Raw genomic sequence first — 13,088 nt, forward strand, 5'->3', positions numbered from 1 at the left:
CTTGATTATTCCAAGAAAGAATGGGCTTTTCCTTAATAGTCCTGTTTCTTTAAGTGAGTAAAATGACCACAGCAAGTTGTCTAAAGACATATGTTGAAGTAAGGGACTATGCATGTGATCAGCACTCTCTAATAACTGGCTAAGTTTTGGAAGCTGTGTTAGCCTTCCTATATATTTTTAGGTAATATGATTTTCTTCCTGAATTTCTGGTAGTGTTGAAAACCTCCATAATCTCCTAGCCAACTCATAATTTTTACTTTGAGAGGAACAGTTTTGGGAGGATGGTTTTCAGATGGCTTTGATTCCAAAGCCAAGAAATAGTCAGATTAAAATTATAATTCTAAAGGTAAGAATACATGACAGAAGTTCTATTTAATTAACAAAGATAATGGACTAAGTGATAAATCACTTCTACTTCATAAATTACAAAATAGTCATGGTTATGTACTATTAAATCTGAGATAAAATAGTCTTTTAATTGGACAGAACGGAGGAATGTAGTGGATTGTTCTGGGGCTGATTTTATTTGATGTTAATTCTGTTCTCCTGTGAGGTGTTGTGAATAAGGAAAGAATTAGCACACATGACATATTCTATAAAATTTCCCATCATATTTTGTATAAATAAATAAATAAATAAATAAATAAAGGATAAGAGAAAGAAAGAAAGAAAGAAAGAAAGAAAGAAAGAAAGAAAGAAAGAAAGAAAGAAAGAAAGCTGAAGCCTGAGCATAATAAGGAACATTTAGTAGAATGTTGGGAGAGAGTAGAAGGAGAAAATGAAAGGAGTGGACACAGAGTAGGAGGAAGAAGAATAAAAGTAGAGCAGAAGAAACTCCAGGTAGCCTGGAGAAACTGCAGGATCTAAAGGTTCTCATATTAGTGTAAGATAGTATTGTTGTCACTGACCCATCTCCCCAATCTAGGAACACAGCATATATTCATATTAATTTAATTGTCTTTCATTTCTGGTGCATATTTGTGCTTGAGATTTACTGCAACACATTACTATGCATGCATACTATATTCTCATGTAGACTTGTTTAGTATGTGTTCAGGGAAATCAAATAGTCTGCAATTCATGGCCACTTTGAATTGAGGTATGTTCTTCATTCACAGCCAGCATAATGGATTGAACAGTCTTTCCTTAAAGATTTCTTTGAAGTATCTGTGCTAGAAGCAGCCAATAAACATACCATCCAGGTAACGAAAACTTATGCTTTGATTACTTTTTCTACAATTTATTTGCAGTGGGTTTAGAACAAGGTTTTGCCATGGTGAAGGACTTTTCAAGCTCCCTTACAGAATAGGCCATCCTTTAATACTTTTCATAGATTAATCATTGTTATAATTAGGGAAAATAAAGCAAACATATTTCATTCCTGCTCACTAAATACACAGTTAAATGCAGCCCTTTAAATCAATTGCAATCATTTCTTACATAAGAAGGAAGGTAAAGGAAACAAAAGACTGTAATGGGAATGCTCGTTAATATTTAACACTTCAGCTCTAAAATTTATTAACATTCAAAGTTTTCCCTTTTTACTTTTCCATAACATATGCATGGATTTCCGAAAAGGTGGCAGAATCCTCTATATACTTTGTCTCTAGTTTCTGTTGTGACACAGAGTCAATCTCCTACCATATTTCCTATGCCTACAGACATTGATTTACTAATACATACTTGGGATGTAACCATTCTATTGTGAGTGCTCTTGTCATTTAAGCCATTGATCCTCCTTTAAAGTTGGTATCTTTATTCTGGTTGTGTCTTTTGTTTGTAATTGAGAATATATGTCAATATCTTCCCCTGTAGCTTCCAGCATTTACCCCCTACATTTCATCATGGTGTGTTATTGTCTCAACTGACTGTTAACCTGTATACCCAAAATTGGGGAAAGATCTAGTCCCCGTACATTTATGGGCATGTCATGGATATTAGATTTCTAATTTTCCAGTTGAAATTCTCACAGATAATAAACTTAACACTTGTTTTTTTTTTCTTTTTTGTAAATCCTGATATCTCCATACGACCCATGATGTTGTTATAAACCTTTTAATTTGCAAAGACTGTATTACAAAATTTCTCAGAAATCAAAGTTTCATAAGCTCCTACTTCAATCAAGCCTCTTATTTCAAGGCCATTCACATCTAAATTTTATTTGTCTGTTGATCAAGGAAAGCAGAATATTAACATATTTTCTTCCACTTCCAAAAACTCTTGCTCTTTCACATGTACAAATATGTCATCACATCTACAGATACAGTGGCATTAAGGAAATCCCAATAATACCAATAAATTTTATTTACATTTACAAACAATTTCACAGACATGGGTTTAAATTCTATTTTGAAATCTTCATTGACCATACCTAGATCCACAGTGGAATTTTCTATACTTGACTTAATTCTTTCCAACAGCAATTCTTTTGTCTCTGTAGGAAAAAGACCATACATTGAATTAGTTTCTATTTTTATATCATTGAGGTTTTTTGGGATTGAGTAATGGGATTCTCTATTGTCATGTCTAGAGAGCAGCACTGCGTGGTATAGTATATATTAGATCTTCTCTATTTTATTTATATATTTTTGAGTGTAAATTCTTTCCTAGCAAACAAAAGAAATAGCTTGCATTTTGCACTGTAAGTCCTCTAGCCAGGTACTCAATTCATTTTCTGATGTCAGGGAAATATCTTGTTTATCTCTCTTTTAAGGATTTTTTTTGTCTCAATGGCAGTGCTTGTCTCATAAAATAAAAGTTCCTGGACTGTAGACTTTTATTCTGATTTATAGCCAGATTAACCATTCCCTAGAGAAGACTTGTTCCCTATCATGCTGCTAATGAACAAATTTCTACCAATAAAAGCACTGGACATTTTGTGACCACATATCTATAGAAGATTGTACACAATATATTTACAAAGGAAAATATTTCCTAAAACTGGGTCTCTAGACATGAAAATCTCAGAGTTCTCTAGGTATAGGATGATCTAGTATACTAAAATGATACATATTAGAATGAAAATCAGTTGTATTCCTCTCCATTCTACCATAGGTTTTGCCTCAGCATTTAATGGTTAAATTCTTGTTTATTCTCAAGGTATACACATTTTTTTCAAACACCAAGATCCCTATCATAATTGCCCTTGCATCTGGATATCATATGATTTTGTTCATGGCTGTGAACAACATTAATTAAAAATAAGTGAAAATTTCTACAGAAATTATAGAACCCTTGTCAATAAGAAGAAATTTTCTTGCTCATCATTCTTTTCCCCAGGAACTTAAACTTTAAAACTCATGTTGTTCTTTCTAATTAAGCATGATCTGAATTTGGATTTCAGAGTATTGCCATATAATTGGCACCTGCTCTCTGCATATCACCATTTCATTGTTTGGCTTCATGAATCAGTTATCCCAGCTGTTCCACAGAATTTGATATTTTAGTAAAAATTTCCCTAGCCTGCAAGAAGTCACGTTCATTTTTGGGTGAACTTGCAGACCATGTTTTCTACCTTTTCCTCTATGTATTCCATCTTGATTGCATTGACTCTTTTCAGAAATCAACCTAAATAACAGTGTAAGTTATTCAATTCAGTCAAAGATTTTTCCACCTCTCAATGATCACATCATACCACTGGTCTCAGAAAATCTCATGAAGAGCTCAGACAGATTCGAATTATCTTTATATTTGGAACTCTGTAAACTACTAATTACTGTATTGTAACTTGGTCATTGAACAGATCTGCTATTACGCAACAGTTATGGGATACCAATCCTTTTGCTATTTTTTCCAAGCTCTGCTAATTATAAGGAAACATGCCTGGAAATAGTTAATGGTTCTCAGTGCCTGTGAGTCATTCCATCCATTGGATAAATTTATATTGCCTTAGCCCGTGTGGAATGCATAGACATAATACTGTCTCTTTAGTTCTGTGGTACCCACATTTTCCCAAGAAATTCCATGTCTGGTTCAGCCCAGAGTCTGGTTCAGAGTAACTCTTTTTAAATTTAAAATCGTCTGTACTTGAACATTGAAGATATAATCTGTTCCCTAAATATCATATGTTATTCTCTTTCCAATATTGTACCTAAAATGCATTCTAGACCCAAATATCTAAGCAGTGTTTCCTTCTGTGCTTCTTTCTTCAAATATGAATATTTTTGAAAGATTTTATAAAGTTTTATTCAACAAGAGTATTCCTTTGCAACGGGTGACTAGTTATGCCCTCACATTTTTGTTTAATTTTAACCTAACATCACCCCCACCCCTTTTTCATTTGAAGCCTTGATTATTATTGTGCATAGAAGAATCCCTCTTTGTTTGACTTTCCTTTTGTTTTTAATTCATCTTTCACTCCAGCGGGAATATTCCTTGTGGAAATTTCAACAATCCTCTTTTAAATGTTTTATCTTCAACTGTGAAGGCATATGATTGCTTACCATAGTTTCTTCTAATTTGTGCATTAAGATTTACTTGAAATTATTTCAATGGATTTTGAGCCATGTATTTGAAGTGCATCTCTATATTACTGAAACAGTAAATATTCACCAATGATGCTCATGGTCTGATACTATGAGATGAAGGATTGCCACACTCACAAGATACTTCTATAAGGACACAGAACTCTGAGACATATCATTCTTCGTTACATGATTCATAATTTGTCAGCGACTCCATGCAACTTATGTAACAGGAAGGAAGCACTTCTTTTCATATCACATGTGAAAAGGTGTAGTTACTGATTATAGGATGCACACATGGCTTATCTTCAGATTCATCATCCTCACACAGCTTATGGTGAAAATTAGCTAATGGTTGTTCCCCAATTAATTCTTGGTAGACAAAGGAATTTTATTCACCTTTCTGGGGGACGCACAATTGAGCAGTGTCTCCAAGAAAATCACCTTTGGTGAACCAGAAAGTTTATATAGTATTTCTCATACAATTTTGGGTAAGTGGTTAATGAATTGAGCCTCGAAGATTAAATGTTAGATGGCTGTATATCTGTATACTCCTCTGCATCATGTCTATGCACAAACATGATTCAATATAGAGCTCTATCATTAACTTTAATGGGAATCAACATTCATATAAATTCATATAAAGGCAACTCCTTTTAAAACAGCATTGAGTAAACCTCTACCAGTAAAAGAAGAGACTATAGGGACAAAATATGAATAAAGGCATTCAGTTATATTATTTCCCAACTGCTTATATGATGAGCATACTCTATCCATTGATAACATCTATATTTAATAGATGGGCTCTTGTCAGAGAGAACTTTGGCAAGAATTCTCTTGAATTTGTGGTTTATATCTTTGTGTCCTAAAAACACCACATATAGGGATGTATTTATGTAAGCTGTTTTCATGAAATCATAGCACATTTACTTGCCGTTCTTGACCTCACCAAAAACAATCATTTTCTCTGTCTATTGAGTTGCCTTTACCTCCCAGACAATCTTGGTTTTTATATTACCCTCACACATATATCACAGTGTAATTGAATCTATGTTACATCTTCAATTCAAGAAGGGAAAATCATGATATTTCTTGTTTTGCTTCATTTAAGTTAAAATATTAATTTTATGCTGAGTTCACCTCATGGTCTAACAATGAATATATAATAATATATAATAATTTGGAGAAGGATGAAACATTACATTGGGCACACAAAGGAAAGATCGAGAGAAAAGTAGGGAAAGAGAAGAATAAGAAAATGAAAGAGGGAGAGGACACAGAGGAAGGGGAAGAAGAATAGAGTAGCAGAAACCCATGTCCTGGAGAAATCTCAAATATTTTTTATTAGGTATTTATTTCATTTACATTTCCAATGCTATCCCAAAAGCCCCCCCCCACGCTCACACAACTCCCCCACCCACCCACTCCCACTTTTTGGCCCTGGTGTTCCCCTATACTGAGGCAGATAAAGTTTGCAAGAACAATGGACCTCTCTTTCCAATGATGGCCAACTAGGTCATCTTCTGATACATATGCAGTTAGAGACACAAGCTCTTGGGGGCGGGGGCGGTAATGGGTAGTTCATATTGTTGTTCCACGTATATGGTTGTAGATCCCTTTAGCTCCGTGGTTACTTTCTCTAGCTCCTCCACTGGGGGCCCCCAACCCAGAAGTCCTCCAACAGAAGAATGGACACTGAAAATGTGGTACATTTACACAATTGAGTACTACTCAGCTATTAAATAGAATGAATTTATAAAATTCCCTGGCAAATGGATGGACCTGGAGGGCATCATCCTGTGTAAGGTAACCCAATCACAAAAGAACTCACACAATATGTTCTCATTGAAAAGGGATATTGGCTCAGAAACTTAGAATACCCAAGCTTTAAGATACAATTTGCTAAACAGATGAATCTCAAGAAGAACGAAGACCAAAGTGTGGAGACTTTGCCGCTTCTTAGAATTGAGAACAAAACACCCATGGAAGGAGTTAAAGAGACAAAGTTTGGAGCTGAGACGAAAGGATGGACCATCTAGCGACTGTCATATATGGGGATCCATCTCATAATCACCTTCTAAATGTGGATGCTCACAGAAACCTCAACTTTAAAAGGGACTCACAGATATGGAAGATGGTAGTGTAGTGGTATATCTTGAGGCACACAGCTTGTATTCCTATTAACTGAGTTGTGTTTTCACTGCCAGGACATTTAGGCTTGAAGAGAGACCACAACAAAATGGAGCCCAATGTATTAATTTGAACTCAACTAACCTGAGATAAAAATTCACTGCCTCGAGTCCCAGACTACCTTGCCAGCGGAGTCGCCTGACACCCACAAGGGCCTACACAGGATTCCCCAGGGGATCCTAAGACCTCTGGTGAGTGGAACACAGCGCCTGCCCCAATCCAATCTAGCAGAACCTGAGACTGCGGTAAATAGGGAAGCAGACTACCCGGGCCTGACCTGGGGCACAAGCCCCTTCCACTCCATTCGAGCCCCAGGCTACCTTGGCCACAGAGTTGCCCGACACCTGCAAGGGCCCACACAGGATTCCCAACGGGATCCTAAGACCTCTGGTGAGTGGAACACAACTTCTGCCAGGAGTCCGGTTCGAACACCAGATATCTGGGTACCTTCCCTGCAAGAAGAGAACTTGCCTGCAGAGAATACTTTGCCCACTGAAACTAAAAAGAGTGCTACCCTCCCAGGTCTGCTTACAGAGGCTAACAGAGTCACCTGAAGAACAAGCTCTTAACAGAGACAACTATAAAAGCTAGCTTCAGAAATTACCAGATGGCGAAAGGCAAATGTAAGAATCCTACTAACAGCAATCAAGACCACTCACCATCATCAGAATGCAGCACTCCCACCCTACCTACTCCTGGGCACCCCAATACAACCGAAAATCTACATCCAGATTTAAAAACATTTCTCATGATGATGATAGAGGACATCAAGAAGGACTTTCATAAGTCACTTAAACAATTACAGAAGAGCACTGCTAAAGAGTTACAGGCCCTTAAAGAAAAGCAGGAAAACACAACCAAACAGGTAGAAGTCCTTAAAGAAAAACAGGAAAACACATCCAAACAGGTGATGGAAATGAACAAAACCATACTAGAACTAAAAAGGGAAGTAGACACAATTAAGAAAACCCAAAGTGAGGCAACGCTGGAGATAGAAACCCTAGGAAAGAGATCTGGAACCATAGATGCGAGCATCAGAAACAGAATACAAGAAATGGAAGAGAGAATCTCAGGTGCAGAAGATTCCATAGGGAATATCGACACAACAGTCAAAGAAAATACAAAATGCAAAAGGATCTTAACTCAAAACATCCAGGAAATCCAGGACATAATGAGAAGACCAAACCCACGGATAATAGGAGTGGATGAGAATGAAGATTTTCAACTTAAAGGGCCAGCTAATATCTTCAACAAAATAATAGAAGAAAACTTCCCAAACATAAAGAAAGAGATGCTCATGATCATACAAGAAGCCTACAGAACTCCAAATAGACTGGACCAGAAAAGAAATTCCTCCCGACACATAATAATCAGAACAACAAATGCACTAAAGAAAGATAGAATATTAAAAGCAGTAAGGGAGAAAGGTCAAGTAACATATAAAAGAAGGCCTATCAGAATTACACCAGACTTTTCACCAGAGACTATGAAAGCCAGAAGATACTGGACAGATGTTATACAGACACTAAGAGAACACAAATGCCAGCCCAGGCTACTATACCCAGCCAAACTTTCAATTACCATAGATGGGGAAACCAAAGTATTCCACGACAAAACCAAATTCACACAATATCTTTCCACGAATCCAGCCCTTCAAATGACAATAACAGAAAAGAAGCAATGAAAGGATGGAAATCACGCCCTAGAACAAGCAAGAAAGTAATCCCTCAACAAACCAAAAAGAAGACAGCCACAAGAACAGAATTCCAACTTTAACAACAAAAATAAAAGAAAGCAACAATTACTTTTCCTTAATATCTCTTAATATCAATGGACTCAATTCCCCAATAAAAAGACATAGACTAACAGACTCGCTACACAAACAGGAACCAACCTTCTGCTGCTTACAGGAAACCCTTCTCAGGGAAAAAGACAGACACTACCTCAGAGTGAAAGGCTGGAAAACAATTTTCCAAGCAAATGGTCTGAAGAAACAAGCTGGAGTAGCCATTCTAATATCGAATAAAATCGACTTCCAACCCAAAGTTATCAAAAAAGACGAGGAGGGGCATGTCATACTCATCAAAGGTAAAATCCTCCAAGAGGAACTCTCCATTCTGAATATCTATGTTCCAAATGCAAGGGCAGCCACATTCATTAAAGACACTTTAGTAAAGCTCAAAGCACACATTGAACCTCACACAGTAATAGTGGGAGACTTCAACACACCACTTTCATCAATGGACAGATCGTGGAAACAGAAACTAAACAGGAACACAGTGAAACTAACAGAAGTTATGAAACAAATGGACCTGACAGATATCTACAGAACATTTTATCCTAAAACAAAAGGATATACCTTCTTCTCAGCACCTCACAGGACCTTCTCCAAAACTGACTATATAATTGGTCACAAAACAGGCCTCAACAGATCAAAAATATTGAAATTGTTCCATGTATCCTATCAGACCACCATGGCCTAAGACTGATCTTCAATAACAACATAAATAATGGAAAGCCAACATTCACGTGGAAACTGAACAACACTCTTCTCAATGATATCTTGGTCAAGGAAGGAATAAAGAAAGAAATTAAAGACTTTTTAGAGTTTAATGAAAATGAAGCCACAACATACCCAAACCTATAGGACACAATGAAAGCATTTCTAAGAGGGAAACTCATAGCTCTGAGTGCCTCCAAGAAGAAAGAGGAGAGAGCACATACTAGCAGCTTGACAACACAACTAAAAGCTCTAGAAAAAGGGAAGCAAATTCACCCAAGAGGAGTAGACGGCAGGAAATAATCAAACTCGGGAGTGAAATCAACCAAGTGGAAACAGGAAGAACTATTCAAAGAATTAACCAAACGAGGTGTTGGTTCTTTGAGAAAATCAACAAAATAGAGAAACCCTTAGCTAGACTCACTAAAGGGCACAGGGACAAAATCAAAATTAACAAAATCAGAAATGAAAAGGGAGACATAACAACAGGTCCTGAAGAAATCCAAAACACCATCAGATCCTTCTACAAAAGGCTATACTCAACAAAACTGGAAAACCTGGATGAAATGGACAAATTTCTAGACAGATACCAGGTACCAAAGTTGAATCAGGATCAAGTTGACCATCTAAACAGTCCCATATCCCCTAAAGAAATAGAAGCAGTCATTAATAGTCTCCCAGAAAAAAAAAGCCCAGGACCAGACAGGTTTAGTGCAGAGTTCTATCAGACCTACAAAGAAGATCTAATTCCAGTTCTGCACAAACTATTTCACAAAAGAGAAGTAGAAGGTACTCTACCCAACTCATTTTATGAAGCCACTATTACTCTGATATCTAAACCACAGAAAGATGCAACAAAGATAGAGACCTTCAGACCAATTTCTCTTATGAATATCGATGCAAAAATCCTCAATATAATTCTCGCTAACTGAATCCAAGAACACATTAAAGCAATCATCCATCCTGACCAAGTAGGTTTTATTCCAGGGATGCAGGGATGGTTTAATATACGAAAATCCATCAATGTAATCCATTATATAAACAAACTCAAAGACAAGAACCACATGATCATCTCGTTAGATGCAGAAAAAGCATTTGACAAGATCCAACACCCATTCATGACAAAAGTTTTGGAAAGATCATTAATTCAAGGCCCATACCTAAATATGATGAAAAGCAATCTACAGCAAGTCAGTAGCCAACATCAAAGTAAATGGAGAGAAGCTGGAAGCAATCCCACTAAAATCAGGGACTTGACAAGGCTGCCCACTTTCTCCCTACCTTTTCAACATTGTACTTGAAGTATTAGCCAGAGCAATTCGACAACAAAAGGAGATCAAGGGGATACATAATGGAAAAGAGGAAGTCAAAATATCACTTTTTGCAGATGATATGATAGTATATCTAAGTGACCCTAAAAATTCCACCAGAGAACTCCTAAACCTGATAAACAGCTTCAGTGAAGTAGATGGATATAAAATAAACTCAAACAAGTCAATGGCCTTTCTTTATACAAAGAATAAACAGGCTGAGAAAGAAATTAGGGAAACAACACCCTTTTCAATAGTCACAAATAATATAAAATATCTCGGCGTGACTCTAACTAAGGAAGTGAAAGATCTGTATGATAAAAACTTCAAGTCTCTGAAGAAAGAAATTAAAGAAGATCTCAGAAGATGGAAAGATCTCCCATGCTCATGGATTGGCAGGATCAACATTGTAAAAATGGTAATCTTGCCAAAAGCAATCTACAGATTCAATGCAATCCCCATCAAAATTCCAACTCAATTCTTCAAAGAATTAGAAGGAGCAATTTGCAAATTCATTTGGAATAACAAAAAACCTAGGATAGCAAAAACTCTTCACAAGGATAAAAGAACCTTTGGTGGAATCACCATGCCTGACCTAAAGCTTTACTACAGAGCAATTGTGATAAAAACTGAATGGTACTGGTATAGAGACAGACAAGTAGACCAATGGAATAGAATTGAAGACCTAGAAATGAACCCACACACCTATGGTCACTTGATCTTTGACAAGGGAGCTAAAACCATCCAGTGGAAGAAAGACAGCATTTTCAACAAATGGTGCTGGCACAACTGGTTGTTATCATGTAGAAGAATGCGAATTGATCCATACTTATCTCCTTGTACTAAGGTCAAATCTAAGTGGATCAAGGAACTTCACATAAAACCAGAGACACTGAAACTTATAGAGAAGAAAGTGGGGAAAGCCTTGAAGATATGGGCACAGGTGAAAAATTCCTGAACAGAACAGCAATGGCTTGTGCTGTAAGATCGAGAATTGACAAATGGGACCTAATGAAACTCCAAAGTTTCTGCAAGGCAAAAGACACCGTCAATAAGACAACAAGACCACCAACAGATTGGGAAAGGATCTTTACCTATCCTAAATCAGATAGGGGACTAATATCCAACATATATAAAGAACTCAAGAAGGTGGAGTTCAGAAAATCAAATAACCCCATTAAAAAATGGGGCTCAGAACTGAACAAAGAATTCTCACCTGAGGAATACCGAATGGCAGAGAAGCACATGAAAAAAATGTTCAACATCCTTAATCATCAGGGAAATGCAAATCAAAACAACCCTGAGATTCCACCTCACACCAGTCAGAATGGCTAAGATCAAAAATTCAGGTGACAGCAGATGCTGGCGTGGATGTGGAGAAAGAGGAACATTCCTCCATTGTTGGTGGGATTGCAGGCTTGTACAACCACTCTGGAAATCAGTCTGGCGGTTCCTCAGAAAATTGGACATAGTACTACAGAAGGATCCAGCAATACCTCTCCTGGGCATATATCCAGAAGATGCCCCAACTGGTTAAAAGGACACATGCTCCACTATGTTCATAGCAGCCTTATTTATATTAGCCAGAAGCTGGAAAGAACCAAGATGCCCCTCAACAGAGGAATGGATACAGAAAATGTGGTACATCTACACAATGGAGTACTACTCAGCTATTAAAAAGAATGAATTTATGAAATTCCTAGCCAAATGGATGTACCTGGAGGGCATCATCCTGAGCGAGGTAACACATTCACAAAGGAACTCACACAATATGTACTCACTGATAAGTGGATATTAGCCTAAAACCTAGGATACCCAAGATATAAGATACAATTTCCTAAACACTTGAAACTCAAGAAGAATGAAGACTGAAGTGTGGACACTATGCCCCTCCATAGAATTGTGAACAAAACACCCATGGAAGGAGTTACAGAGACAAAGTTTGGAGCTGAGATGAAAGGATGGACCATGTAGAGACTGCCATATCCAGGGATCCACCCCATAATCAGCATCCAAACGCTGACACCATTGAATACACTAGCAAGATTTTATCGAAAGGACCCAGATGTAGTTGTCTCTTGTGAGACTATGCCGGGGCCTAGCAAACACAGAAGTGGATGCTCACAGTCAGCTAATGGATGGATCACAGGGCTCCCAATGGAGGAGCTAGAGAAAGTACCCAAGGAGCTAAAGTGATCTGCAACCCTATAGGTGGAACAACATTATGAACTAACCAGTACCTCGGAGCTCTTGACTCTACCTGCATATGTATCAAAAGATGGCGTAGTCGGCCATCACTGGAAAGAGAGTCCCATTGGACATGCAAACTTTATATGCCCCAGTACAGGGGAACGCCAGGGCCAAAAAGGGGGAGTGGGTGGGTAGGGGAGTGGGGGTGGGTGGGTATGGGTGACTTTTGGTATAGCATTGGAAATGTAAATGAGCTAAATACCTAATAAAAAATGGAAAAAAAATTCACTGCCCCCAAACACCTGAATGAGCTTAGTAATCGATATAGGCTGAAGCATTGTTGATTTTAAGGTGGCTGGGTTTGAAGGGCCTACAGAGAATGGCAGAAAGGCATCTACACTGGATGAGAGCATTTCTGTGTTCTCTTCTACTTGT

At 37.5% G+C, this 13,088-nt stretch overlaps 1 protein-coding gene across 1 annotated transcript in view; it reads right to left on the reverse strand.

Moving 5' to 3' along the window:
• Skint6 (selection and upkeep of intraepithelial T cells 6) overlaps window positions 1-13,088 on the reverse strand; it is a 482,358-nt gene that overhangs the window by 349,482 nt on the left and 119,788 nt on the right. The window contains exon 10 of the mRNA NM_001103199.1: window positions 2,372-2,434. Within this exon, the coding sequence (NP_001096669.1) occupies window positions 2,372-2,434 (63 nt within the window). The remainder of the gene's footprint in view (window positions 1-2,371; window positions 2,435-13,088) is intronic.

This window comes from Mus musculus, chromosome 4 (assembly GCF_000001635.26).
Source record: "Mus musculus strain C57BL/6J chromosome 4, GRCm38.p6 C57BL/6J".
NCBI lineage: Eukaryota > Metazoa > Chordata > Mammalia > Rodentia > Muridae > Mus > Mus musculus.